This window comes from Trachurus japonicus, chromosome 19 (genome assembly GCF_045865225.1).
Source record: "Trachurus japonicus isolate A0001 chromosome 19, Traja_1.0".
Taxonomy (NCBI): domain Eukaryota; kingdom Metazoa; phylum Chordata; class Actinopteri; order Carangiformes; family Carangidae; genus Trachurus; species Trachurus japonicus.
Window position 1 is genome coordinate 9,026,207 of NC_140925.1, and position 24,425 is coordinate 9,050,631.

A 24,425-nucleotide genomic window follows, 5' to 3' on the forward strand; every position below is an offset into this window, starting at 1 on the left:
GGCATTAACATGGTTTGTGACACGGCGCTACATCCTGCACAGCATCACCAGGCGCCGCCGCGTGTACGAGTGTGTGTGTTTGCCAACATGCCAGCGTAGGTTAGAGGCTTTAAGTTAATCTCCCATCACCACAGGGTGTCAGAGAGCTCTATGACAGACCAACGCACCTCTTTCTTTTTTCTTCTCCAGAGTGCAGTACTCAGAGCTCGGGTTAATATCTGTCTTTATGTGTGAATCAGCCTGACGACGAGCCTTTGCCCCGATACGTAACATTATTTCACCCGTGGAGTGCGGGGCATTTGAGTGGCTGTGATCGCACCGTGTCAGTTGGCCTTTAAATAGTGCCCCCTGAAGAGCGATAACATCAGATGTGATTTTTCTCAACATGGTTTTTATCAAAGTCATTATCAAGAAGCAGCGGGGCGGCTCACTGTGTTAGAAAACTATCCCTCAGCTGGACCCACAGCACTCACCGAGAGCCGGAGTGCTAGAATTCACATTGTGTACATTAGTGAAAGTATCAATACAGCAAATAAAAATACTTACTTACTTACACAGGGACCTGTTAATAGGAAATTGTGTTATTCATTTTTACATAATATCCCCCTGTCAGAGTTATTGTTATACAGTAGTATTGATTATTATTGCCAGTGCAATGTTTTGTGTATTTCCCAAGTATAAAGGAGCATAAAATGGAATTTAACTAAGTCAAACTTCTGCACCACTTTACTTCTCACCTCTGTTTTGTGGATGAGCATGACTTTATATTTTATTGTGCTGACAGACAAATGAAACAGCTTTTTTTTTTCTCCTGTCGGGTATAAAATAAGGATCAGTTACCACATTGTGGCAGATGCTTCATTGGAGACTCAGTGAATATGCTGCAGCTAATTTCTGTCTCTCCTATCTGAACATAACTGACATGTTTGCTGTACACTTCAGTGAGTGTTCCTTTCACTTTGATAACCCAATTACTTCTGTCTTTAGATCAGCAGTGTGTCAAAGCGCATGGCCCCATTTTACCACTTCATGCCTGACATGTATTTAATTTGGCATTCGAACCAGCAGTGGCGCGCACAACAATCAACACCGACTGAAAGGCCATGGCGTGGATGTCAGTCAGCTAATATGCAGAGGGCCTATGTAATCATCTGTCGTCTGATCTTAAGTGCTATTGAGAGGATGAATCCACATAAACAGATTTGCTAACATGACTGTTGTCAGACAGAGAGTGAGAATAACTTCAAAATGCTTTATTTGCAGAAAAACACAAAACGCTTTTGTTCTTATCTCTGTGGTTTTCTACTGACATAATTTGAATTTTAAAGAAATTGTGAGGGGAAAAAAGATAAAATGTTAAAGACTTTGACTATTTAGACTGTTAGAATCTCTTTTAATTGCTTCGGGATTCATCTGATAACTTTGAATGCTCCTCATTATCTCACCCTTTGCTCAACATGAGCTTTGCCAGCCTTCTGACTCCAGTGAGGAAAGTGGGAGTTTTCCTTCTCGCTTGTATTTAGAGCTCTGTCTTAACATCAGCCTGTGTTGCCTCATTAGTAATCCGTTCACCTCTTCACAAACTTTTGGCTCGGATGAAAAGCAGCCTTTGCTGTCATTGTTACGGCTCAGATCTCTCCGTGTTTATGGGCTGGCGTAGGCTAGCGATGCTTGAGCTCTTAACACTGGCACCACGCTGCCTGGTGCTGCCAAGTCAGAAAAGACTGCAAGTATTCACATGGCAGACGGAGCCTCGTCGGCCCCCCGGGGTCAGGCAGCAATCACATCTCTTCCACTGTCAATCTCACAGATGCGTAACATGTGTCCCAGCTCACCAGCACACAAATCTACAGTTATCTTTGACTTTCCTCCACTATCAGTTGAGTTTTAGCCGTTTCTATCAGACCTTCATAGTATTTGTATATAAATAAACTAAACTATGACAACATAGTAAACATTACACCTGCTTAAAATCAGCATGTTAGCATTGTAGCTATGAGCAGTGCTAGCTTTAATTTTCATTAAAAGTCTCAAGAAAAACATCTGTATTAGTTTGTATCACTGACTTTCAAAGAAATAATAATGGCCCATTATTAACAAGTCATTTTCATTAACAGCTTTTTTGTTGATGCTCAAATTTCTTCAAATCTAGCCAAATTTGTTTGACATTTCACCTCTTTATTGTCTTATACATTGAAAAAAACATCTCTAGAAACCTATATCTTAAATTGAAAATAATAATCTAGTGATATTATGGCACATTCAATTGAAAATATTATGGCACATTCAATTGAAAATATTAAAGACCATGCTGTATTTTCATTTTTTTCAGCTCACTGCACTTTGCCACTTAATTAAAAGGGCATAATGGATTTCAAAAAGATTTAAGCCTTGTTTTGTATTCAGTGCAAAATTTCTATTTTGGCACCATCAACCCAGCTACGTTTAAGAGCTCTTTACTGCTGAAAGTGGTTTAAATACTGAAATGGAGAGAGAGCGAGCGGGAGAAGTTTATTTTCCCCAGAGAATATGGAGCAGCTCTAACAGATGAGAGAAGTTCTTTGACTCACCCCAGTGATATTTGCGAGTCATTAGAGCTTCCTTTAGCCTCCCTGGGGTGTGCCTCTCAGTATAAATTCTAAAAGCCCAGTTTATCTGAAAAGCCACGACAAGAGAGCAGGATAGCGACGCTGTGTTTAAGATTCACCGGGGGAAAGTTGTCTCACTGAAGTGAGATTTGGTGTTAGAAACATGTTGACAGATAAATTGATCTAATATTAGATCAGGAGTCTGAAGTAAAGGTAATCTTATTTAATAAATTGGTCTGATAATGAAGGTTTTTGACCTTGGCTTATCTCTGAGCGCAGGCAGATACGGCAGCTATTCAGCAACAGTATGCAAATGGATCGCGATCATTATCGAGGATGCTCTCTGAACTCAATTAGCAAGTATGATCTGCTGATAACTTACCATTAGCATACCTGTGTCTGTGCTGCAGATCACCCAGCAGAGCTCAAGACTGTCGAACATTTAATATAAGAATAAAAGAAAATATCAACAAGGGTATGAAAAGAAAATTCTCCGTTGCCAGGGCTGAAACTTCAACGTGCAGCACAGCCATCAATCCACTATAATGGGGTGATTTTTCTGACATTGACACTTTGATGGAGCATATTTATCATAATGATGCCATATGTGTACTGTACTGTAATGTGTAGAAGGTGCTTTGCAGCTGTGGCACCGCCTAATTAAGAAAAAGTTAAAGAATCTCTGAGTTGTGTTTTTGTCTCTCTAAGCAGAAAACAGGGAAGCCCCGTGATTTGTGCAGATGATTAGAGCTACCTTGATTTCCCTGCTGAACAGAGAGCAGCGAGAGGCCGGGGCTGTTTTTAGGGATGACACATTTCCTGGGTGTCCCCAGAAATTCATGATATCTTTGCTGAAGGCGCAGAGCAAACACTGACTCCGCTGGATGAGTCTTTGATTACATTTATAGTAGCAGATTAAATTTCCCACTCATTATCATTTTTGCTTGTAGTTGTAATGAAGTTATACAGAACTGGTTTGTCTTTGTGTCTCTCTCTCTGCATCTGAGGATCTTCTTTCTCCCTCTGCAGCGTGACGACTGGCCGACACAGATGTTGCGAGGCAGCCAAGTTTCTTCCTTCTGCCATTTGGCGCTGTTAATAATGCAAGCCTAAAAGAGCAGTGGCACTACACTCTTTATAATCTCCTCTTAATTCTCTCTATGCAGGCACTTTTTTATATTGTTGTTTCTGTGCAAAGAATATTCCCTGAAATTGGCATGGTGATTAATCAGAGAATATACTCAAATACAGACATAGTGGAGCTTTTGTTAGTATATCACATTTATTTAACGCCTGCAGTTTAAAAAATTCATACTTTTTTAAAGCCGACTTTTGAAAATATATATTCCAGAGTTCAAGAAATTAGCTCTGAATGCCTTTAATCTTATTTGAAATTGCCTTTTCAGAGTGTCTCAGTCAGAGCCCACTGTGAGGGAGAGTATATTCTATTTTCATCCGCCTCATTAAGTTTTTCACTTTAATTAATGGCAGGATGTGCTCACAGAGGAACTATCCTGTCTGTTCGTCAGAGCCCATTATATGTCTGTGCTCCAGCAGACGGCCGGCGTCAAACAGCCTCTCACATCCTGGAGTTTACATTATCGTGTGACCTGCAAAACAGGAGAGCGCGGCGCTCATAAAACATGTTTATGTAAACCATCCCACATTAATGTAGAGATGCTGCAGATCAGTGATGTACTGTACTGTAGAGCTGGCAGGAGGTTTCATCTTCCTGGATCATCAGCCAGCTCTAGTGGAACCGTGATGGGGAGGCTCCACTGGAAAAGTGGGGGGGGGGTGATGAAGAAATGGTTGATTACAGCTGCTTTTGGCCTGTTGAGTCATATTTAACCAGAAGCTGTGAAGAGTATTGATCTCACTCCTTTCCACACGGTGTGACCCAGCAGTGGGAGCTCTGTGCTTTACCTTGGTAATGCCTGTAGAAATGACAAGCTGTTGGTAATAAGAAATAAGTTCAACTGGACCCGTCACATCCTTCATTATACTGTATAAGCCGGCCGTTGTTCTGCAAGTGAATGGAGCCAAATAAGTTTCATCACCATGTTTGATGAGAGTTGGGATAGTTGTATAGTTACTTTATCTTCTTTGTCTCTCTTTGTTTTTTTAAGGGAGAGGACTGGTTTAAATTCCCCTCCCCCCATACACTTATATATATATATATTTATTATTGTTGTGTTTACTGCTGCAAGAATCAATACTTTACAATACAAAATTCACAGCAAAACACTCTTTGATGGTGCTGCTAGCAAACTTGTTTTCAGATAGGTTTATTTTTTACTTTTTTCTTTTCTAAAGAAGAAATCAAATGTAGTTTATGTATTTCATCATACTTTATTGTTATATTGTTGTTTGGGACAATACACAGTTCATCGGGACAATATGTGCCTTTGATAACGAAAAATCATTCCAGGTCATGAACTTTTTTAATAAGATTTAAAATACTGGAGCTCAACTGGATTCCCAGTAATTGGGACTTACTGGTAGCTCGAGACTTCTGATCAGTGTGAAGCTGATGAACTGAATAAATTCCCTTGTATGAGTCCTCTTTTTTGAATTATCGAGCTCTTGTTGTTGTAATTAAAAAATATATTCCAAGAAATTCCTAGTGTCAGAGATAGTCATAGGATCAAACAGAAACCAGGCTGTTCCAATTTACTTTTAAGAGCCGGTGATCCCATACATACATATACATTCCCACTCTGAATATAATATTTATATTTCTATATGTTTCCCTTGATGTTTGTTCGGATCTTGTTCATCCGGTGTCACTGACTCCACAACAAATCACACAAACCTGTGTGTGTCTTCATGAAAGGTGCACTGGTGCTGTAACTCAGTGACAGCTCCTCTGAGTATCCTTCAACAGTTTTTAAATATTAACTTGTATATTCGAAATAAACAAACCCCCCCATTGAACTTCTCATTAAAAACTGAAAAATAATGAGCCTCACATATTGAGCAGTAATATTTCTCAGCCGCTGGGTGCAGTGGATGGAAACACATTTCAGCATTAGTCCAGTGTTAAGCGTATCAACTATATTGGCATGTTCACAGCTGCAGAAAATTGAGTGAGGTGTACAGAGGGGGAGCCTGTGCTTGTGCAGACAGGGTGGTGGTAATAGGCTGTCTGAGTGCTTAGCAGATGGGAGGGGGTGGTGGTGGCTGGGGTGATGGGAGTGGGGAGTGGGGGGTGGGGGGGTGCTCCCACTCTGAGGCCAGAGAGCCAGAGAAATGGACTTCTAATGGCTTATCCAAAGGTGTTCAATGACAGTTAACCTTTCAGGCTAATGATTAAGGTGACTCTTAATATGTATCACGCATAGGCCCCAGATAGCATTTAGTCAGCAATGGAGATAAATGCAGGTCATGAATATTGCATAGCTTTAAAATAGCCTGGATCCCACAGTGTTGTCGTCTCAACAGCGGTGGTTATTCCTGCTCAAGGTGAGTTGGAGCGGGCGGTGGGTGAGGAAAGCCCCAGCCCTGTGCCGGCGTTAATGAAATTTACATTTTGCAGTTAGCTCAGCTGAGAGAGGGATCCTCAGCGCTGCACCGCCAAGTAAAGTAAGAGAGAGCGGCAGGTGATGGGAGAGCAACGCCCCACAGGAAAGCGGTTTCCCCGACGATGGGTTAGCTTATAACAGGACAGAGGTGGATGTCTGGATGTCTGCTCACCTGCCAGCGTCGGTTACCTGAGCGTTACATCTTAATGCCCCTCTATTGTCTGCTCATGATGCAATCCACTCAAGTGGCATAACAGTTGTCCTTGTTTCACCTTGCCACCCTTTCATTGCTCATCCAGCGATGTGAAGCGTCTTCATGCGAAGCCTTGGGAAAATGATTTGTTGCGGGTTGTTTACTGATCAGTAATTAGGTGGAAAATGCTTACGCCAAGAAACCGGGACCAAGCCTGAGACGCCACCACAAGAAGACAGGGTGATTGTTCCCTGAAATAAAAATAAGCCAGGTTATTGAAAATGCTGTGCTGGGCTTTTTTTTTTCTCCCACACTCATGATAAGGGCTTTCTTTTCCTCAGTGGGTAATTCCTAGAGATTAGCACGCACATTGTAGTATGGCAGGGTCTGCCAGGGAATGAAGTTAAATAGAGGATGGGCCTCTGACTCTGTAAGTAGCAATCATAATTCCCCTCTAAAAGCTTCATGCCACTTAAGTTATTAACATTTAATTCTGCAACATCAGAGTGGATTAACCCATCAGACAGTGTTCTCATTAAGATCTACTCATTGCATCTTTTTTTGGGAGTGCCTCGAGCCCTTCTATACCTCAGCCTGCCAGAGAAAGAGAGAGAGAGAGACTGAACCTGTGTTTCACCTCTGCTGAAACACACAAGGACAAACACTCAGTCTTCGTGTTAGTGCAAACTACTACATATTTTCTTCTGGCTGAACTACAGCTCTGTTTGCAAGTTAATCGTCATAGTATGTTGTGCGTAGCATCTTTATTGCATCTCGTAGCGTTTGCTTTTAGCCTACCCAGAGAAGTTGATGGGAACATGGCTGTCGGCGAGAAGTTGCAGAGTTTCTCTTTTCCTTTTGATTGAGGTTAATGTTTTTTTTGTTTTTTTTGTTTTGAACAGGTCCTTAAAGCAGAAGTAAGCGATCCGGTCGTTTTGGGTAATGCTGCGTTCTTTTGAAACCGTAAATTACAGCTTCAAGTCACGACTTACGACTTTGTAGCGTTCCAGACAACCCACTCGTGTTTTTCCGACCTGTTTTACCTGTGAAAGTAACTACAACGGCCACTCGTAACTTCCGACCTGTGAACTCGTACCAGATCGAACTGGTACGACTTCACAGGTTGGAAAAACACGAGTTACGAGTTGCCTTGAACGCACCATAACAGTCCTCGTCCCTACGTCACCACATTCAGGCGCATCCCTTGGCTGCACACACAGCCCTGCATGCCGTTCTCTCTCCTCATTGGATAAAAATTGTAGGATACGAGAAATGTTTTCTCCTCGGCTCAGAGCAGAGCAGAGGGACTGACAGACCCGTGTTTCGGTCCAAACACTCTATGTAAGTGATTGCTGTCGGAAGATAGAACTATTTAAGACTTATATTAACACAAAAATATCACTTACTTCTGCTTTAAGAAAAATCTAAATATTTTGATTAAATAAGATAAAATGAATATTAAAAAAACAAGACTTGGAAAAAAACTAAACTTTAACTGACTCTTTGTACAGCAACAACACGTTGGATTTTGTTCTGAGATGAAATATAAAATGTTGTGTGCAGCGGTGTTTTGAATATGAATACTTTAAGCAAAGTGGTTCCACTGTGGCGGGGGTGCGGAGGTGGAACTTATAGAGTGTAAATACCTTTTATGTTAAGGAGGAGAAATGTTTCTTTCATCAGTAAAAAAAAAAAAAAAAAAGACTAGATCCAAACATTTTTCCTCTTGTCTTTCCAGAGTGTTCCTGCGGGCCATTAATCAGTACGCTGTCGTGCTGAACAAGAAATTTCTGGATCAAACCAACTTTGAGCTACAGGTAAGACCTGAATCAATGAAAGTCTCACCAACCCCTCCTCCCCTCTCCCCCCAAAGACAATGTTCTTTTACTCAAGGTAGCACTGGGTTACCATTTTAAGTAGTTTTAGAAAAGATGTCAGTTGTTTTTTTGTTTTTTTAAAGAAAGCACTTCATGTAGTTTTTACATTGGGGCTGTTTTTAGTGTTCCAGATGCAGCATTGTTGAACCCTTTTTGAGTGGAGGAAGAAAAGAAAAAAAAAGATGGGTGAAAGCAGTAGACATTAAAATTGCGGAGCGGGAACATCAGTTACTCTGTAATGGTTGGCAATTTGATGTGCATTTCTGAATATTTTTAAACTGACCCCCTACCCCCGTAGAGAGAGAGAGGCACTTTTTTCCTACCTTTTTTTATTCCTTCCAAATGTCTGACATGTGGAAAAAATGTTAATGTTGTCAACAGCTAAACTGCTCTGAGCTTTTAGAGCCTTTATAGATAGTATTATTGTGTTTTAGTGTGACTTATACTCTCTTTATGGTGTGTGAATAAAAGCTGTTGGGTTTTTCTTTTCCTCATTTCAAACTACAGCACCGCGGTGTAAAGATCATTTATCTGGATACATCCATAAAGTCCCATGCAGCCATTTTACTGTCGTAGCTTTAACAGCCCCGTGCTCTGGCTTATGGGGATTCTCATAAGGAGTTGTGTGCTATAATATATTCTTTATATTGTACTCTTTGAAAACACATCACAAAGAGACTTATTTCATAATGTATGCATGCATGGAGCTATGGAGGTTGGAGCAGCTTGCTACAGGCTTACAGCACAGTAGCTCTGATTTTAGCTACTGTCATGTTTGATTGAGAGTGCGCTCTGGAGGCAACTGGCCTAAATCAACAACCTCTCCCTGCGTTGGGACAGCTCCCCGCCACACAAGTGTATGTGTGTGTGCATGTGTGTGTGTGGCCATCTCATCTGAACCCTTTGATTTAATGACACTGTAATTCTTTCCCTCAGAAGAGAGGTGTTGTATTGAATGATATTGTCGTGGAGTGTGAGTTTCCCCCTCCTCCACGCACTTCATATCTGTCTCTTTGTCTTTGTCCCCTGTCAGCTGTGGAACAACTACTTCCACCTGGCTGTGGCCTTCCTTACCCAGGAGTCTTTGCAGCTGGAGAACTTCTCCAGTGACAAACGAGCCAAGATCTTCCACAAGTGAGTACGAGCTCGCTCTCTCAGTCCACAGGACAGCCTCATCACACACCCAGACAGCCCCAGCTCCCTTCCCAGCATGAGTGAGTTTTATATAATTCATGACATGGAAGCTCAGGGATACCCAACTCCGCATGGGTCCAATGGAGGCTGCACTAGTTTTTCGCCCTTCTGAACAAAGCAGAACAGCCTCACACTAACTCCGGGGGGTTATGGAGAGCACATCTTGCACTCAAATCTTGGGTATCACACAATGTTGGAAATCCCCTCTTGGAATTAAGACACGGGTCTTTTGGTTTTTTTCCTGAAAGCATCTCCCTCTTCCCATACTCTCCCCCCGGCAGATAAAAAAAAAAAGATGAAGATGAAGTTTTCAATCCACAACGTTTGGATATTTATTGCCTCTGAAACCTCATCCTCATTTCAGCAGCGAGTTCAAAGAGCGGTTTCATTTCCCGTCCATCCACTGCCTGTAACTACAAAGAGCCATTCATCTGCATTAGTATTTCTCATACAGCCTGGTAATGCAGCCAAATGTGTAAATGCTTTCTGGGCACACTCGCATCATATTGGCTCACATCTTCATCGGAGGAGCTTTTTTTTTCACCTCCGTGTTTTGACAGGGAGACCTCTCATTGGTCAGTGCTTTATTATCAGCCCTTATAAACTCCTACACAAACAGCCAAACACAGTAAACAATGCGTCCTCCGCCTCTTTCTTCCACCTGTCAGCCCTCCCTGAAGGAAAACAGCTGTTTGATTGACAAACACAAGAACCGCCATTCCTGTTGTGAGTCCAGGAAAAGGCTGATCGCCGCCTTCCTATTTCTAGACTGTTTAGTTAACATTCCCACGTGTATAGCATAGCAAATACAACCAGGTCGCTTCCCAGAGAATCAGATCATATACTGTACATACAGGGCTTTGTCAGTTTGTCTTTCACCCAGTCTTTCTACCTCCACCCAGCCACCCACTCTCCTTCTCCGTCTCTCTCCACCTACCTCTCACCTCCTCTCCCTCTGTGCATCCCCCTTTTCCCTGTGTGCTGGCGCATGAACTGTCAGTCCTGCCTGCAATACCAATTATTGTGCCTTGCTCGGGAGCAGAGAACAGAGGGGGTGAAATCAGAGGTGTGTGTGTGTGTGTGTGCGGCTCTTTAGCGGCTTTTGCGTCGGCTCCTCTCCTGCGTCACCCACGTCTCCCTCTGAGCTGGTTGTTGAAGTTCTGCTCTATTACTGGCGGCGTCTGTGGGATCCTCATTTCCTTCTCACACTTAATCAACCAGGACACTGATGACACAGTAATACGTCTTCATAGATATGTACCGCGTGGCCTGTAAGGGTGTGTGTGTGTGTGTGTGTGTGTGTGTGTGTGAAAGGACAGTTCCAATTTATCACAATCTGCCTCTTAATTTAAAAGTTTTTCATGTCATTCACATCATTTAGAACAACACTGCACGCAACAAGTTAAATACTTAGATCTGGGAATACTGGAAAATGCAGATGGATAAAGAAACATAAGCAGCTCAGTGTAACATTTTAAAGGGCATTTCCAGCTATAATCAATGTTTACCTCATTCACCTATGATCAGTTCATTTCATACCATCCATACTCCCAACTGCAGCGTGTGGACGTTTATATTCGTTTTTGTTCTGTGGTCGCAAGTAACGTCCTTTTGACCATCATTTAAATTTTAAAATTCGCTTTACAATTAAATTAAATCTAAATTCGGACCTACCGTGTCGAATTTTGATTTAATTTAATTGTAAAGCAAATTAAAAAATGTAAATGATGGTCAAAAGGACATTACTTGCGACCACAGAACAATTTTAAAATTAGTCCGGAGCCCATTAATGAACATTGAAAAAACGATAGATTCTTGAACAAAGACGAATATAAACGTCCACACGCTGCGGTTGGGAGTATGGATGGTATGAAATGAACTGATCATAGATGACCTGATATCTGAGGTAAACATTGATTACGACTGGAAATGCCCTTTAAACAAACAACCACTTTTCTTTCTTCGACTTAAATCTGGTTGAATTTTTTGTTTTATGCAATAAAGGGTTATGACAAGTCAGCTGTTCATTTTTAGCAGTTTAGATAATTCGACCAAACCGTGACACTCCCATGTTTTCATCATGTTATCATCAACAAAATCCTAAAAATAGGATTAAAGTTGGAAAAAAAAAACACATGCAGAGGTGCTACATAGAGACTGAGGCTGTAGAAATGCAGCCTCACATCCACATCCACATCCACAGCTTGGAAATGAGCATGCAGCGATGTCATTGTCATGGTACGCACGTACAGTATGAGTGATGAAGAGAGGGAGTGTCATATTGTCAGGTTTTGTGAATATCTCACACTTCTTTCGCTTTTGGCTTTGATCACATCTCATCTGTTCTTTCAGGCCACTACCTGTCAATCACTCGTGTGTGTACGTGTGTGTGCATGTGTGTGTGTGTGTGTTTTCTTTTCTCTCTTGCTGTATCTACCACTGTGCCTCTGTTTTTTTCCCTGTTTCCATCACCTCATGCCTCCACATCCATCTCCTCCTTTTGCCTCTCAATCTCGCTCTTTGCCCTGTGTGACCCGGTATCATTACACAGCACACGCCATCCCAGACCCCCCCACCCCCGGCTCGCTGCTGTCCCTCTGTATACGCGTTATTCTTAGTTAACCTCGACGAGGGCTTTCCACCTCTCAGCTGACAGGTACGCGGTTGTACGTCCTGACAGCCAGCAGTCATCGCTGCCTGTCGCTGCCTATAGGACTGTCACAGGCCAACATCCTGTATCTGTCTCAGCTCAGATGAGGATGTGACGCTCGCTGCGTCTGCCCACGAGTGGAGACACAAACCCACGAGCCTCAACTGGAGCACTTACATCCTATGAGCATAATCACACACACAGATGTGTGCAGGACTAAATACATAGTTGTATATTAAAGTGTGGGTGACAGGCCAGAACAGTAGAAGATGTAATACATAATGCATTACCCCTTCTCTTTTTTTTTTGCATACAGCTTTACAGTAATTTGTAGAGGCAGGCATCTATTTATATTTTATCATCTTGCCAATACACCGCCTAAAGATCAATCCTTGGGCTTTGCAACACTCCTCCCTCTGACAGCTAAATATGGTAAAGTGTTTTGACCTGGCCGGGCTGCAAAGAGGTGACGCAGCGTCTCTGGTCGGGATTCTTTCAATTCACCTCTCATCCCTGACAAAATACATCAGCGTGTCTTTGTACAGTATTGGCAAAGCAATCGATTCAGATTCAGAATTCCATCAGGGTTATAGGACGCTCTCAAATGTCCTAACATGTGAAAGTAAAGGGGGGACAGGATATTAATTAGAGGTCAGTGTAGGTGTCAGACTGTGGCCTCTCACTCTCATCCCTCTTCTACAATGTCATACAAGGTGCCATGTCACCAGCTTGCCATGAAGAGGAGACAGAGGTGTCACCCTGCCTCCATTAGTCACCCAGTGTGATAGTCTGCTATCAGCCCAGCCTGATTCTTGGCGTTGGCAAAGGGCACAGTTACCTGCAGCGCCACCATCTGGGGAGAGGGCGTGAGGCTCCAGAGAGGAGAACATGATTGATGACTCTGACACCACATTTAATTTCAAAAGAACAGTTTGCAAAACTGCATGTATGAGGACCCTTATTGTGCTGATGACTGTGCCCCACATTGCAGCGAGTGAAGTTTCCAGGTCTTTTTTTTTTGTAATTATAAAATAGGTCTAGTTTCTATATTTATAATGTGAAAGTATCAAAAGTGCTCAGTCCACAGAAAACTGCACACGGCCCGTGTCCAGAAATAGTGCTGTAAAATGAGTTGTCAGGACTTCTGTAACTTTGTGACAACACAATGCCCCAAGCCCCGCCCACCTGCACCCACCATCCAGCCTTGTACACTTTAGTTTCTGTGAAAAGCTGCTATATTTACACGTCATTTGAGATAGTTTGTGGTACTTACTTAAAATAAAACAGCATAAAAATGGAAAATATGGGAGCTTTAAAATAGAGCTAACATACTGCAAAGCCTTTAATATTTATTACAATGAAAAAGGAGCATTGTGTTCCTGAAGCACGCTTTGGATTTACCAAATTGTGCTACTATAACTAGACATTTTCACAAATTTGCTATAATTCATTTTCAAGAAGCAGCATGCCTCAGAACAGCAGCAATAGAGGCGGTTCACATTTGCCAGTTCACAGTTTTTGCACAAGGTTGTGTGGCGTCGGCAGCTAAATAAACAGACTTGATTAAAGCTTAAACACAATATAAAACAGAGGGATATTTATGAGATTTGTCCAGTGTGTATGCGCGCAGCCTTATTTTTGCTTTGCTCTACAACAGAGCCACAATATTGCGGTTCAGTGCAGTTATTCCCCTCGGTGAACCACCAGTGAAAATACATCTGATTACTTCTCAGCAGGCAATGGTGCAGCTAAAGTGTGCCATACCAGGCCGGTGGTGAGAGTGTGAAGGCGGTCTGAATGAAATAGCTCCCCGGGGATCGCTGTCTTCGTTGTGTCCACTGTATTCTTGATCTTAAAACAGCTCCAGGCTTGAAACTCGCTCTCTTTTCTTATTCGTCTGTTTCAAGAGAACTGAAGCCATTAGTTTTGTTTCATGCGATCGCTTTTTACAGAAACTCGCTCTCTGCCTCTTTGCCCACTATTTTCCATCCACTCCTGTTAGCCTCTCCATCATTCACTGCCTGTCTCTCCCTCTCTGTCCTTTCCACTTCGCTGTTTGTCCTCTGCGTGACCGGGGGGACAGTGTGGCGTGGCGTGTAGAGAGAGACAGGTCCCAAGCTGCCACGGAGATCGGTTCATGACCGAGACGTGGCAGAGCTTGGACCAATGCAGCTTATACGCCTTCATTTACAAAAGAGTTTCAGCCTCTTTTGAAAATCTTTGTTTCATGTAAGAGCTCCTAACACGTCAAGCTGACCTCAGAGAGCTAGTACCAACAAAGACTGTCTGATCAAACACTTTGCTGCATGTCAACTGTCCTTTTGTCTTCTCTGTGTTCAAGTCCACAAAGAGATGAGAAGATATAGGCTGTAGCTGACAGCCTGCTGGCTGCATGTGTGCACAATGTGTTGTGAACTTGCATCAGTGGGAAAAAAAAACACATCTATGTGCATTTTCTTTCCAAAAAAATACAACAAACTAACCTCTTACTAGCATATTCTCATTGTCATTGAATTAGCGTTACCTCAGACACAGGAACTGTTTTCCACCATTTACAGGGAAAGGAAATGATATATGTTATATATGATCTTGAGTTTGGACCTCTATCAGAGCAGAGCAGCGCTCAGAAAGGCTACAGCAGCTGTCTTTTTTTTTCCTATTAGTTTTTTGGATTCACTCACTTTCTCTTTGTTCCTCTCATTTCTCTGACATTGACTTTGTTTCTGGTGTCTGCGGCAGAGCCAAAACACAACAAAGCCATGTTTGTTCAACATCAGGACTTCCAGGCCTCATGCATACGGCTTTATCTGTTGTCAGCAATCACTGTTTTGTGTTGGTATAGAGTAGTATACTGAGTTTACCATTGAATCCAAGCCACGGTTTTAACTTAAGCTGCTTTATTTTAACCGTTGTCTGTGTTTTTGTGTTTCAGGTACCAGGACATGAGGAGACAGATTGGCTTCGAAATCAGGGACATGTGGTACAATCTCGGTAATTTCTCCTTTTGTCTCCTTTGTCAATATTTTCACTTTCTCAATTTGTGTTTGTGATTATCTGCCAGCTAAGTCAAGCTAGCAGCTAAATATAGACAATCATGTGTTAATTAGCTTTATGTTGTGTGATGAGAGAGAGAGACTCAGGAGCAGTCAAGCCTCAGTGGAGTGGGATTGTAGTACAGGGATCGGGGCGTTAGATTTGGGCACCTGTGCCTCCTTTACAGTCCTCTCACTGTAACCTACACCATCTGATCCCTTAATTAGAGCTTTCCACCAGATTAGATTGACTCATTCACTGGGTTTTAATGAGCCCCTTGCTGGCTTTTTTTTCATGAGGTTGTTTGGTTTAAAGTTATTTACCGCATGATTGTTACGGAAAAATCTGACGAGAGGAGACTTAATAAACACGGAGAGCCGGATTTCTGTTGCACTCGCTGCAAACAGCTACTTTAAAACCAGTGAGGATTATTCATGCCCTGTTAGGATTAACTTATTTCACCCAAACTGAAGTCTGCAAATGAGCTGTGTAGTATAACTCTGCATTTATATGTATATGTATTTTTCTTTTCCCTCCTCCAAGGGCCCCACAAGATCAAATTCATCCCAGAGATGGTGGGTCCCATCCTGGAGATGACGCTGGTCCCTGAGATCGAGCTGCGAAAGGCCACCATCCCCATCTTCTTCGACATGATGCAGTGCGAGTTCCACTTCACATGCAGCTTCCAGCGGGTGCGTGTTCAGAAACGGGGGGGAAATAACTGTGGCGCCACGACGACACAGGATAGAAAATTAGAGTTGTTTCTAAGGAATAACGGGAGGGAGAAAAAAATGACTTTATGAAAAGCAGTGGGTGTTGGTTTGGGAGTCAACAGTGCAGAGGGATAGCCCATGTGTGGAAAAAAAAAGTTTCATAGCCACGAGCTAATTCTGCAAATCTCATTTTGTTGTGCTGTGATTATCAACAGCTACGGTAAAGTGGAACTTAATGTTATGCCTCGTTACGGAGCAAAATTAAGCCTTTCTGCATGAGGAAATCCGTTTGGCTACAGCTGTTCCGCCATAAGACGTCTCAGGCGCTCTCCAGCTTTGTGACATTCATGTGGGCCCCCAAAGTATGTGATGCTTATTGTAGTAGTATCAAATTATACAGCAATACAGTGACTTCCACTGTCCCCTAATAGTCCTCTGAAGACAGTGGTAGTTAAAGCTGCATCCCTTTCAGATCGTCATCTTCAGTAGTGCAGTCAGTTTGCAGGCGGGAGGGGGGAGGAAGCGCCACTAATTAAGTCAGTGTGTCAGTCAGGATCTGGCTCATTGGAGGTGACTGCCACTTTCTTATTCTTTCCTTTTAGTGAAAAGTGATGAATTTCCCTGTGGCCTGACCTCTTTTTGTGCTGTAAGCCAGTAATACTCCCCTTTACTGGGTCTCTCCCTTTCTAAGTGTGTGTTGTAAACCCTCGGTTTAACAGAGAGCAGCAGTTATATCTTTTCTTTCTCAACCACACTCTCAGTTCTTGTTCGAATTTTCTGCCCTGCACACGAAAAAGTCGGTGTTATGGGGCAATAAAAGCAGGGTTTTTTTACACAGTGATCGCCTGCTAACATGGGCGCGCATCACTCCCAGAAGCTACAGCAACAACAGGGCAAAAAAAGTAAGAGGGGAGGGAGGGGGAAAGATGTGTCTCATGATGTAGCCATGTTCAGTAATCCAAGCAAATTTCCCGAGATAAAGAAGAGCTTTAATGATGAACAGAAAACACCAGCTCGCAGCCAGCTGGGCCGCGAGAGCGCGATGATAAAAGTGGAAGCACACAGATCCCCTCAGCCGAGCCTTGATGCAGAGAGCGAGCAGGAGTGAGACAGGGAGATGGCGTTAATGAATTGAAAAATTAGCTACACTGATTATTTACGCCTGCTCTGTCTAATTGCAGTTTGAGAACGAGATCATCACCAAGCTGGATCACGAGGTGGAGGGGGGCCGCGGAGACGAGCAGTACAAAGTTCTCTTTCAGAAAATGTAAGTGCTGATTAATGGGCAGGATTACGCCCGAGCTCCTCACAAGTTAGATAATGCTAATTGCAACATAGCACTCCTCAAAATAATCACAGTATGCTGATGATCACACGACTTCTCATTGCAGTTTGTGGTATTTGCTCTCAGTACATGAGGATGCAAACTCTGCTTTCATGGGCAGGGATGGAAAAAAAAAGAAAAAAAAAGAAATCCACAAATCCTCAGAGGAGAAAGTTTGACATTTTAAACAGTTGAAAAACCTCTTATACATGCTTCACATTTGTTTTCCTCTCTGCCCCTGGCTTCTTTCCCTTCATACTCACAACCGCATGTCACACACAAAACATCACCACACCACCACCACTCCAACACAAACACACACACACACCAGTTTACTGGAACACTGCAGGAAGCACAAGTACTTGGCCAAGACGGGCGAGAACTTCGTCACCCTGGTGGTTCGTCTGCTGGAGAGGCTGCTGGACTACAGGACCATCATGCACGACGAGAACAAGGAGAACCGCATGAGCTGCACCGTCAACGTGCTCGTAAGATGCTCCTGTTCTGAGTGAACACGGAAACGACATGTAGAAAGCACTTGACATGTGTATATATCATCAGCACAAAGCTATAGTTTTCAATGAAGCGACCACAATGACATGCAATTACGCCCAGACAGAAACAATAACAGCCGCCTCCATGTGTCATAATGCGTTAAGATGTTATCGCAGGAGCTCACCTGAAAACACCGCACCTCTGTGAAGTGACATTTCACCAGGGAGCAACCCAAAATGTCAGTTCTGTTCCACGTGACTGCTGCCGCTGGGGGAAAAAAACAGAAAAGAAACAGCCACAGCCCTGTGCCCTATATTCAACATTTACCTGAGTCATGTTCTCCCAGCGCCGAGTCATGTTGTGTAAAATAGAAGTTGTCAGGAGAGCAGTGTGACAGCCTATCGTTATGTTTACCCGCTGAAAAACCAGCACTCTTGTCGTTTGTCCACAGTTTTGTCACACAGCTGAAATATTGTTTAAAACACATGATAACAATCTGTAAGCCGGCAATTTCTAGTCATACATTTCAAGCATGACACACTGAACCTTTGCAGACAGTATTGTGTTATTGTCTATGGAAATCTATGAACTCTTTAAACATGTTTTTAATGTCTTTTCTTGTTCCCATCCTGCAGAACTTTTACAAGGAGATAGACAGAGAAGAAATGTACATCAGGTAAGAACCAACCCCGTGTCATTCTTGTGTCAGGTGCTTTACATACAGTACATAAGAAGAACTGAGCTAATTTTTTTACCTGTCAGAAGACGGATATTGTACATTTTAGCTCGCCCCGCTGCACACCCCCAAGAGATCCAGCAAAAAAAAAAAAAGAGTGTGCTGGAATACGTTTTTCCATTTTCACAATCTCACCAGTCAAGAGTTTTTTCCATCTGTCTGTCAAGTGTTACGTGAGCTAAAAAAAAAAAAAAAAAGGTTGTCAGGACGCATCAGTCCAGGCGAGTTAACTTTCTGTCTGTTGTTAAGTGTGAGAAGCCCGACCCAGAAATGACCCAGAAATCACTGCTGTTTCCCGCCCAGGTACCTGTACAAGCTGTGTGACCTCCACAAAGAGTGCGACAACTACACCGAGGCTGCCTACACTCTGCTGCTGCACGCCAAATTGCTCAAGGTACACAGACACAATACCAACAACAAATAAACATGCAAGCACGCTCTCCCAAAAAAACAAAATCCCTCAAACAGCATAGATCACTGAACCCAAAGCCACTCCAGCTATTGTCAAACAGATGACATTTAACCTCGGGTGTTGCACAAGTTGTTTGAATTTGAATGTGTACAGGGCTCGGAGCGATAGGTCGGCATCGCCTTAATCCCACCGCGGCATGAGATGGTTACCAAGAGGACTGATTTGCTGAGCAGCGTCTTTTTCACCTTGGGGTAGTCGGCGCAAAATCAGGGGCCAGTATCTGATCTTTTCCTGGAAATAGTGAAGAGATTTTTCAAAGCAGAAGGAAAAAAGCAGATGCAGCTATCCGAGGTGCCTCCAGATAAAGGTGCTTTGACTTAACTGTCCTCTTTGTCAGCTGGAAAAGAAGAATCCTCGACCGTAAATCACATGGTTCAAGGCCCCTCGGGGTGTAATGTGTAAAAAAAAGAAAAAAAAAAAACAGGGGGGAAAGTTTCAACCACTCATAGCACAACGATACCTTAAATTAGATACATAAATATTTATAAGCTATCATGAAGCATTTCTCTTCAGGTTTCACCCTCTTGTAAATGTAGACCTGCTCTCAGCCTCAACAGTTTCCGTCTCTCGCCAAAAATATTCCAGACTCTGGCACAAAAGAGTGCCGTGTCTATTCCTAGTCAGTGTTTGGCGTAGGTTGAATTTGTAGTTGTTCCTCTCTTCCTCTTTAACCACAATGGTTGCACCCGATATCTCGCCGGTATTCGCATAAATAGCTGCGTGTTTCAGCCTTTGCACAGGTCCCGGCAGCGGAGAGCAGGCTGTGACTGACTTCAATTTTCCTCGCCGAACAGTCACAGCAAGCGCTTTGCAGGACTTGTTTCTGTTATTATTATTATTTTAATTCCGATCATCTCGCAGCAGCCGCGGCATTCGCCATCACAGCACACCTTTTAGAGAAGAGCTCATAAGTGGAAATTGGTAAATTTTGTTCCACCGGAGTTCGGACGAACCCTTTCTTTTGGCAATAAGCTCTTCTAGGTAATCTTTGTCCTCCTTTTGTGTCCACACACACAGGCCAAGTGTAAACAGGATGACAGGTAGATGATAGATCCATTGTTCTGCATCCAACACCACTTACAGATAGAAACTGGCTCCTGTTGTATTAAGCAGAGCACCTGGTGCAGTATAATAACAGCTGATGAATTTACATCACTGTGTGTATTGTCAGAGATGTATCGGCTCGCGAGTTTTTGTCGATGCAGGGTCACTGGCCATCCATGAATAAAAATAAGATCCTTTTACCATATAAATGCCGCAGCCCAGCTGTAACAAAATCAATACCCTAATCCAAAGCGTCCCAACACCCCTCGTTAATACGCAGCAACAATGTGCAGAGCTATTACTTTTTTTTCTTTTTTTTTAAACCCATCTCCAGCGCAGGATATGCAAATGTCCTGGCTTTTCTATTCTAAAGCCCTCAGATGAAACTTGGTCAGATTTTTCTCAGAGATCTTAACTTCCTCAGGTTACTCCCAACACCACAGAATCCCAATTAAACCCGACTGCTAATGAGTCGGTCCTGGCAGGATGCATAGGATTATGCCTCCTCGACACACCGGCCAATCAGATTTGTCCATCTACCCCCATAAGCCAGGCTTCTGCAGCCTCTCAGAAACCTCATTATCCTTCATGCTAGGGTAGAAAGGAAAAGGTATGATGGAGTGCACAGTCAGCACAAAAGGCTGCCCCTGCACTCTTGCTTTGTTTCGTTTGTTTGTTTGTTTTACATCATTCTTCCTTGTCTGACACTGTGCACAAAATCAAGCAGAATTCGTAACTTAGATTACTTGCATGAGTCGGATGTGTCTGATGTTTAGTGTTCCCGGAAGCTTAAAGGGGAACTATGCAAGTCCGGTGTTTTGCTAACCCTCCTCCTGGCCATGTGCGTTTGTTTTCAACGAAGCCAGCGAGAAGTCAATCCATGGAGCGGTGGATAACGTTATATATCATATACGCGTTCCGATGTGTATATTTGTGTAGTCTTATCTGTCATAAACTAGAGATTACGGGTTACGCAATGCGTTTGTGTCATGATGCGGCAGACTAGAGAGGTGGGACACCGGGTTGGAGGTTTTCGGCCAAGAGACACTAGATGAAAGGCAGAGAGCCTCCATTCTCAAGTCATTTATTTATCCATCACAATTACTCCAAAGCTGTTTAATTAAGGTAAAAATGTAGCATAGTTAAGGTGGAAATTCTGCATAGTTCCTCTTTAAGTGGTTTTCCAGTGGTGTAACATACGTAAGCACTGGTGGAATAGTGTGAAATCTCTCAGATAGGCAGCTAACAGTATAGCAGCAAGTGTCAGCTATGAATAACATCAATGCTCTGTCTGTAGCATTCAATATGTATTGACGGCTGTTTCATCCACGAGTCTCAAGTTCTCATCTGCTGTAAAAAGAATTACTCATCAGTCTCGCCCATTTGCATTGGCTATAACTCAGTGATCGATTTCTTGTCACCTGTTTCCCCTTCTGCTCTGTATTGTATTGCACAGCGTTGACCCCAATGCTAACTTGTCCTCCCGCAGTGGTCGGACGAGCAGTGCGCGGCCCACCTGACCCAGAGAGACGGCTACCAGGCCAGCACTCAAGGACAGCTCAAGGACCAGCTCTACCAGCAGATTATCAATTACTTTGACAAGGGCAAGGTAAGACACATACATATACACACACACACGTAATAGTTGGCATAATCATGATAAATCCTGGACTCTTGAGGATGCTATTTTTAGATGCTGCCATCTCTGTTAAACGTCGCCTCTGGCCTGAGAAGGCAGGTTTTAAAGAAGAGAGTGAATATAAGTTTTATATTCCCTCTCTATAGAACAGGGATTGTAAATAATCCTCCTCTTTCAGCTGATGCTCTTATGGGGCGAAGCCACATATCAGATGGCACAAGTGGTAATGTGTCTCTTTTGTGTTGTCTTAAAACCTTTTATTCCTGCTCCTCTCTCCCACTGTCTTTCTCTCTCTTTCAACCAGTTCAGAGCCATTTTTGTACTCCAACTCTGGATTGTGATGTGAGGAGCAGGTCATTCAAATGGGCCTCAGATGTGGTTTCTGTTCTATTCTTCTACACTCTTCATGTTTTATTCCAGAGGAGGGAAATGTTTATTTTTTTCAGCCTGTAAGCTGAGCTTGGAAAGGGTCTGCAGAACTGCAGCCAGAGCTTCTCAGAGATGATGTCCCAGGGCTTTTGCATGTGTCATCAGTGATGGGGTGCAGCCGCCACTCTCGGTTCTCTAGCCAACTGTCACTCAGCGGGATGTGGCGAGGGAGACGCGACAAATTGAGCGAGTCTTGGATAAACCGGCACAAACAAACACAGCAGAGCGATCAGGAGGCGTTACAGAGGCTGCAAGAATACACCAACACCCCCAGAGAGGGCGGTATCAACTGAGGACACTTTCTAAGAGTGTCATCCGAGTCGTCCAGAACACAGTCCCAGATGGCGCTGCCATCACTGCTCTCGCTGATGGCAGGCTGATCTGAGTAGCAGTCTGGATTCAGTCCACCTCCAGCCTGACCCAGATCAGCTCAGCCCAATCTAGTCTGTCAGGGAGCCTCTTAGAAGCCTTTCAACATGTTCGAGTGGCTCGCACATATCTGTCACACCACTCCACTTCACTGGATGAGTCTCAAGGGGAAACACACCGCCATGATAGAATTTTCCTCTCCCAAGAGTCTCAGAGGCATCTGAGTTTCTGTATTTTAGATCAAAGGAGGAAAAGAAACAAAATAATATTGACATAATAAGAAGAATTCAGATTTATTTGTTTTGAAAAAAGGTTGACGCCATTGCCTGGGAGAAATCATTTGTGTTATCCGGCTGGCAGGAAAGGAAATGCTTTATCTCAGCTTGAATCTCGATAATTGATCCATTTACTAACTTGTCTCTGTTTATGTGCCCAATAGATGTGGGAGGAGGCAATCATTTTGGGAAAGGAACTGGCTGAGCAGTATGAGAATGAAATGTTTGACTTTGAGCAGCTCAGTGCGTCCTTGGTAAGTAATATATGGGTGGTTGAACTACTCCATCATGATATAAACAGAGTCAGAAGACATGAACTCACTACTCAGTGATATCAGAGGTTGCTTAGGGTTTTTTAAGAGAGAAGGAAATGTCTGTGTTTATTTTATTTGCTTCCACTTAATTTAAGCAGCAAATGATCATTGAGATGAACCAAGGCCAAGGAAAGATAAAGCAGATGATTCAAAACAAGAAGAAAATGCATTAAGTGTATAAGTTCAACTAGGCACAGTGGCAATCTTCATTAACCCTTCTGTTAAGCATGTGGTCATCAATTTAATATCACATTTAGAGGTCAAAAACTCTGGAATGACTTGGACGTGTCTCTGAGGTCAATATTATCTTCCACATCCTTCAGAAAGTTATTGAAGAAACATCTTATCATGTCTTAACCTTTAATGTCATTATATTTAATGTAATCCACATTATGTATCCATATTTTCTTTTATGTTAATTAAGTTTATAGTTTTCTGATGTTTGTACATTTTTATTATTTATCTTGTGTCTTACGTATTATTATCACTACAGTAGATGATAGGAGGGGAACTCTGTACAAGCCCTTTGGGCTTCGTTCCCTCCTTGCACAGTTTTTTTTTTACTTGTGCTAGATAACTAAAACTAAAGTTCATTCAAAAAACGTTCACTGTGCCTCTGACACACTCTTTTACCCCCCAACAGAGGAAGCAGGCCCAGTTCTATGAGAACATAGTGAAGGTCATCCGGCCCAAACCAGACTACTTTGCCGTCGGCTACTACGGAATGGGCTTCCCCTCCTTCCTACGAGTGAGTACGCTCATCAGCCTACGTCTCCCACAGCTCTCAGCACCGCCACGCTTTGGCTGATAGCACGGCGTGGGTGGGCGAGCCCACTTGTCAAAAAGGATAATAGGTTTACCGGTGCTTTCTTATACGCCAGCCAGCCCTCAGACATCAATACATACATATGTGTTTCACACGTTGCAGCTCCCACGGGTTTCAGTTGCTTTGGCAGGTCGGACTTGTTCAACATCCCGCCTGGTCTGGTTTCCTGCTTTACTCACTTCCACAGCAAAACAAACAGAAAACAAAGTGTGAATCATTACTGTGAAACACTGTAGAGCAAATCCAGGATAATGTGCTGGACGGGTGCCCTTCACTGAGGGAAAAGTAGGTCTGTCTCTCTCCCTCCCAGCCTCCTCCTCCTCCTCCTCCTCTCTCATTCATTCATGGTCTATTTGTTTGATATGTATCCGATACCTGTCTGTTTTTAGCTCTGCTGTAGGCGAGTCTCTCTGTCTGCCGTTCACTCGGTTATTCCTAAAGAAATCCCCCCTCAACCCTCCGTTGCGGGACATGGCTATAGAGCTGTGGCACCGAAGAGAATGGCAGCAGGAGCTGGCGCGGCCCAGTTCGTCCAATCAAAAGGCAGATCACGCCGCAAACGCTGGCTTTAATTCCATTACCTGAACTTCAGCTGAACACCCTTTTCTCCACGCCGCGAGCGTGGTCTGCATCACAAGGTGTCCTATCCCCACCTGCGCGGCAAAAAACCATGCACCCAGGACAAAGTGAGAGGAAGCGATGTGGTCACATTGTAAATTGCTTTTGGTGG

At 43.2% G+C, this 24,425-nt stretch overlaps 1 protein-coding gene across 2 annotated transcripts in view; it reads left to right on the plus strand.

The window, feature by feature from the left end:
• Positions 1-24,425, plus strand: part of dock1 (dedicator of cytokinesis 1) — a 181,537-nt gene that overhangs the window by 130,162 nt on the left and 26,950 nt on the right. For both annotated transcript variants that reach the window (XM_085760739.1, XM_085760740.1), the window contains exons 30-40: positions 8,044-8,122; positions 9,216-9,316; positions 14,959-15,017; positions 15,603-15,751; positions 16,954-17,039; positions 17,428-17,584; positions 18,227-18,267; positions 18,631-18,721; positions 21,333-21,452; positions 22,720-22,809; positions 23,513-23,617. In XM_085760739.1, coding sequence (XP_085616865.1) covers positions 8,044-8,122; positions 9,216-9,316; positions 14,959-15,017; positions 15,603-15,751; positions 16,954-17,039; positions 17,428-17,584; positions 18,227-18,267; positions 18,631-18,721; positions 21,333-21,452; positions 22,720-22,809; positions 23,513-23,617 — 1,078 coding nt within the window. The remainder of the gene's footprint in view (positions 1-8,043; positions 8,123-9,215; positions 9,317-14,958; positions 15,018-15,602; positions 15,752-16,953; positions 17,040-17,427; positions 17,585-18,226; positions 18,268-18,630; positions 18,722-21,332; positions 21,453-22,719; positions 22,810-23,512; positions 23,618-24,425) is intronic.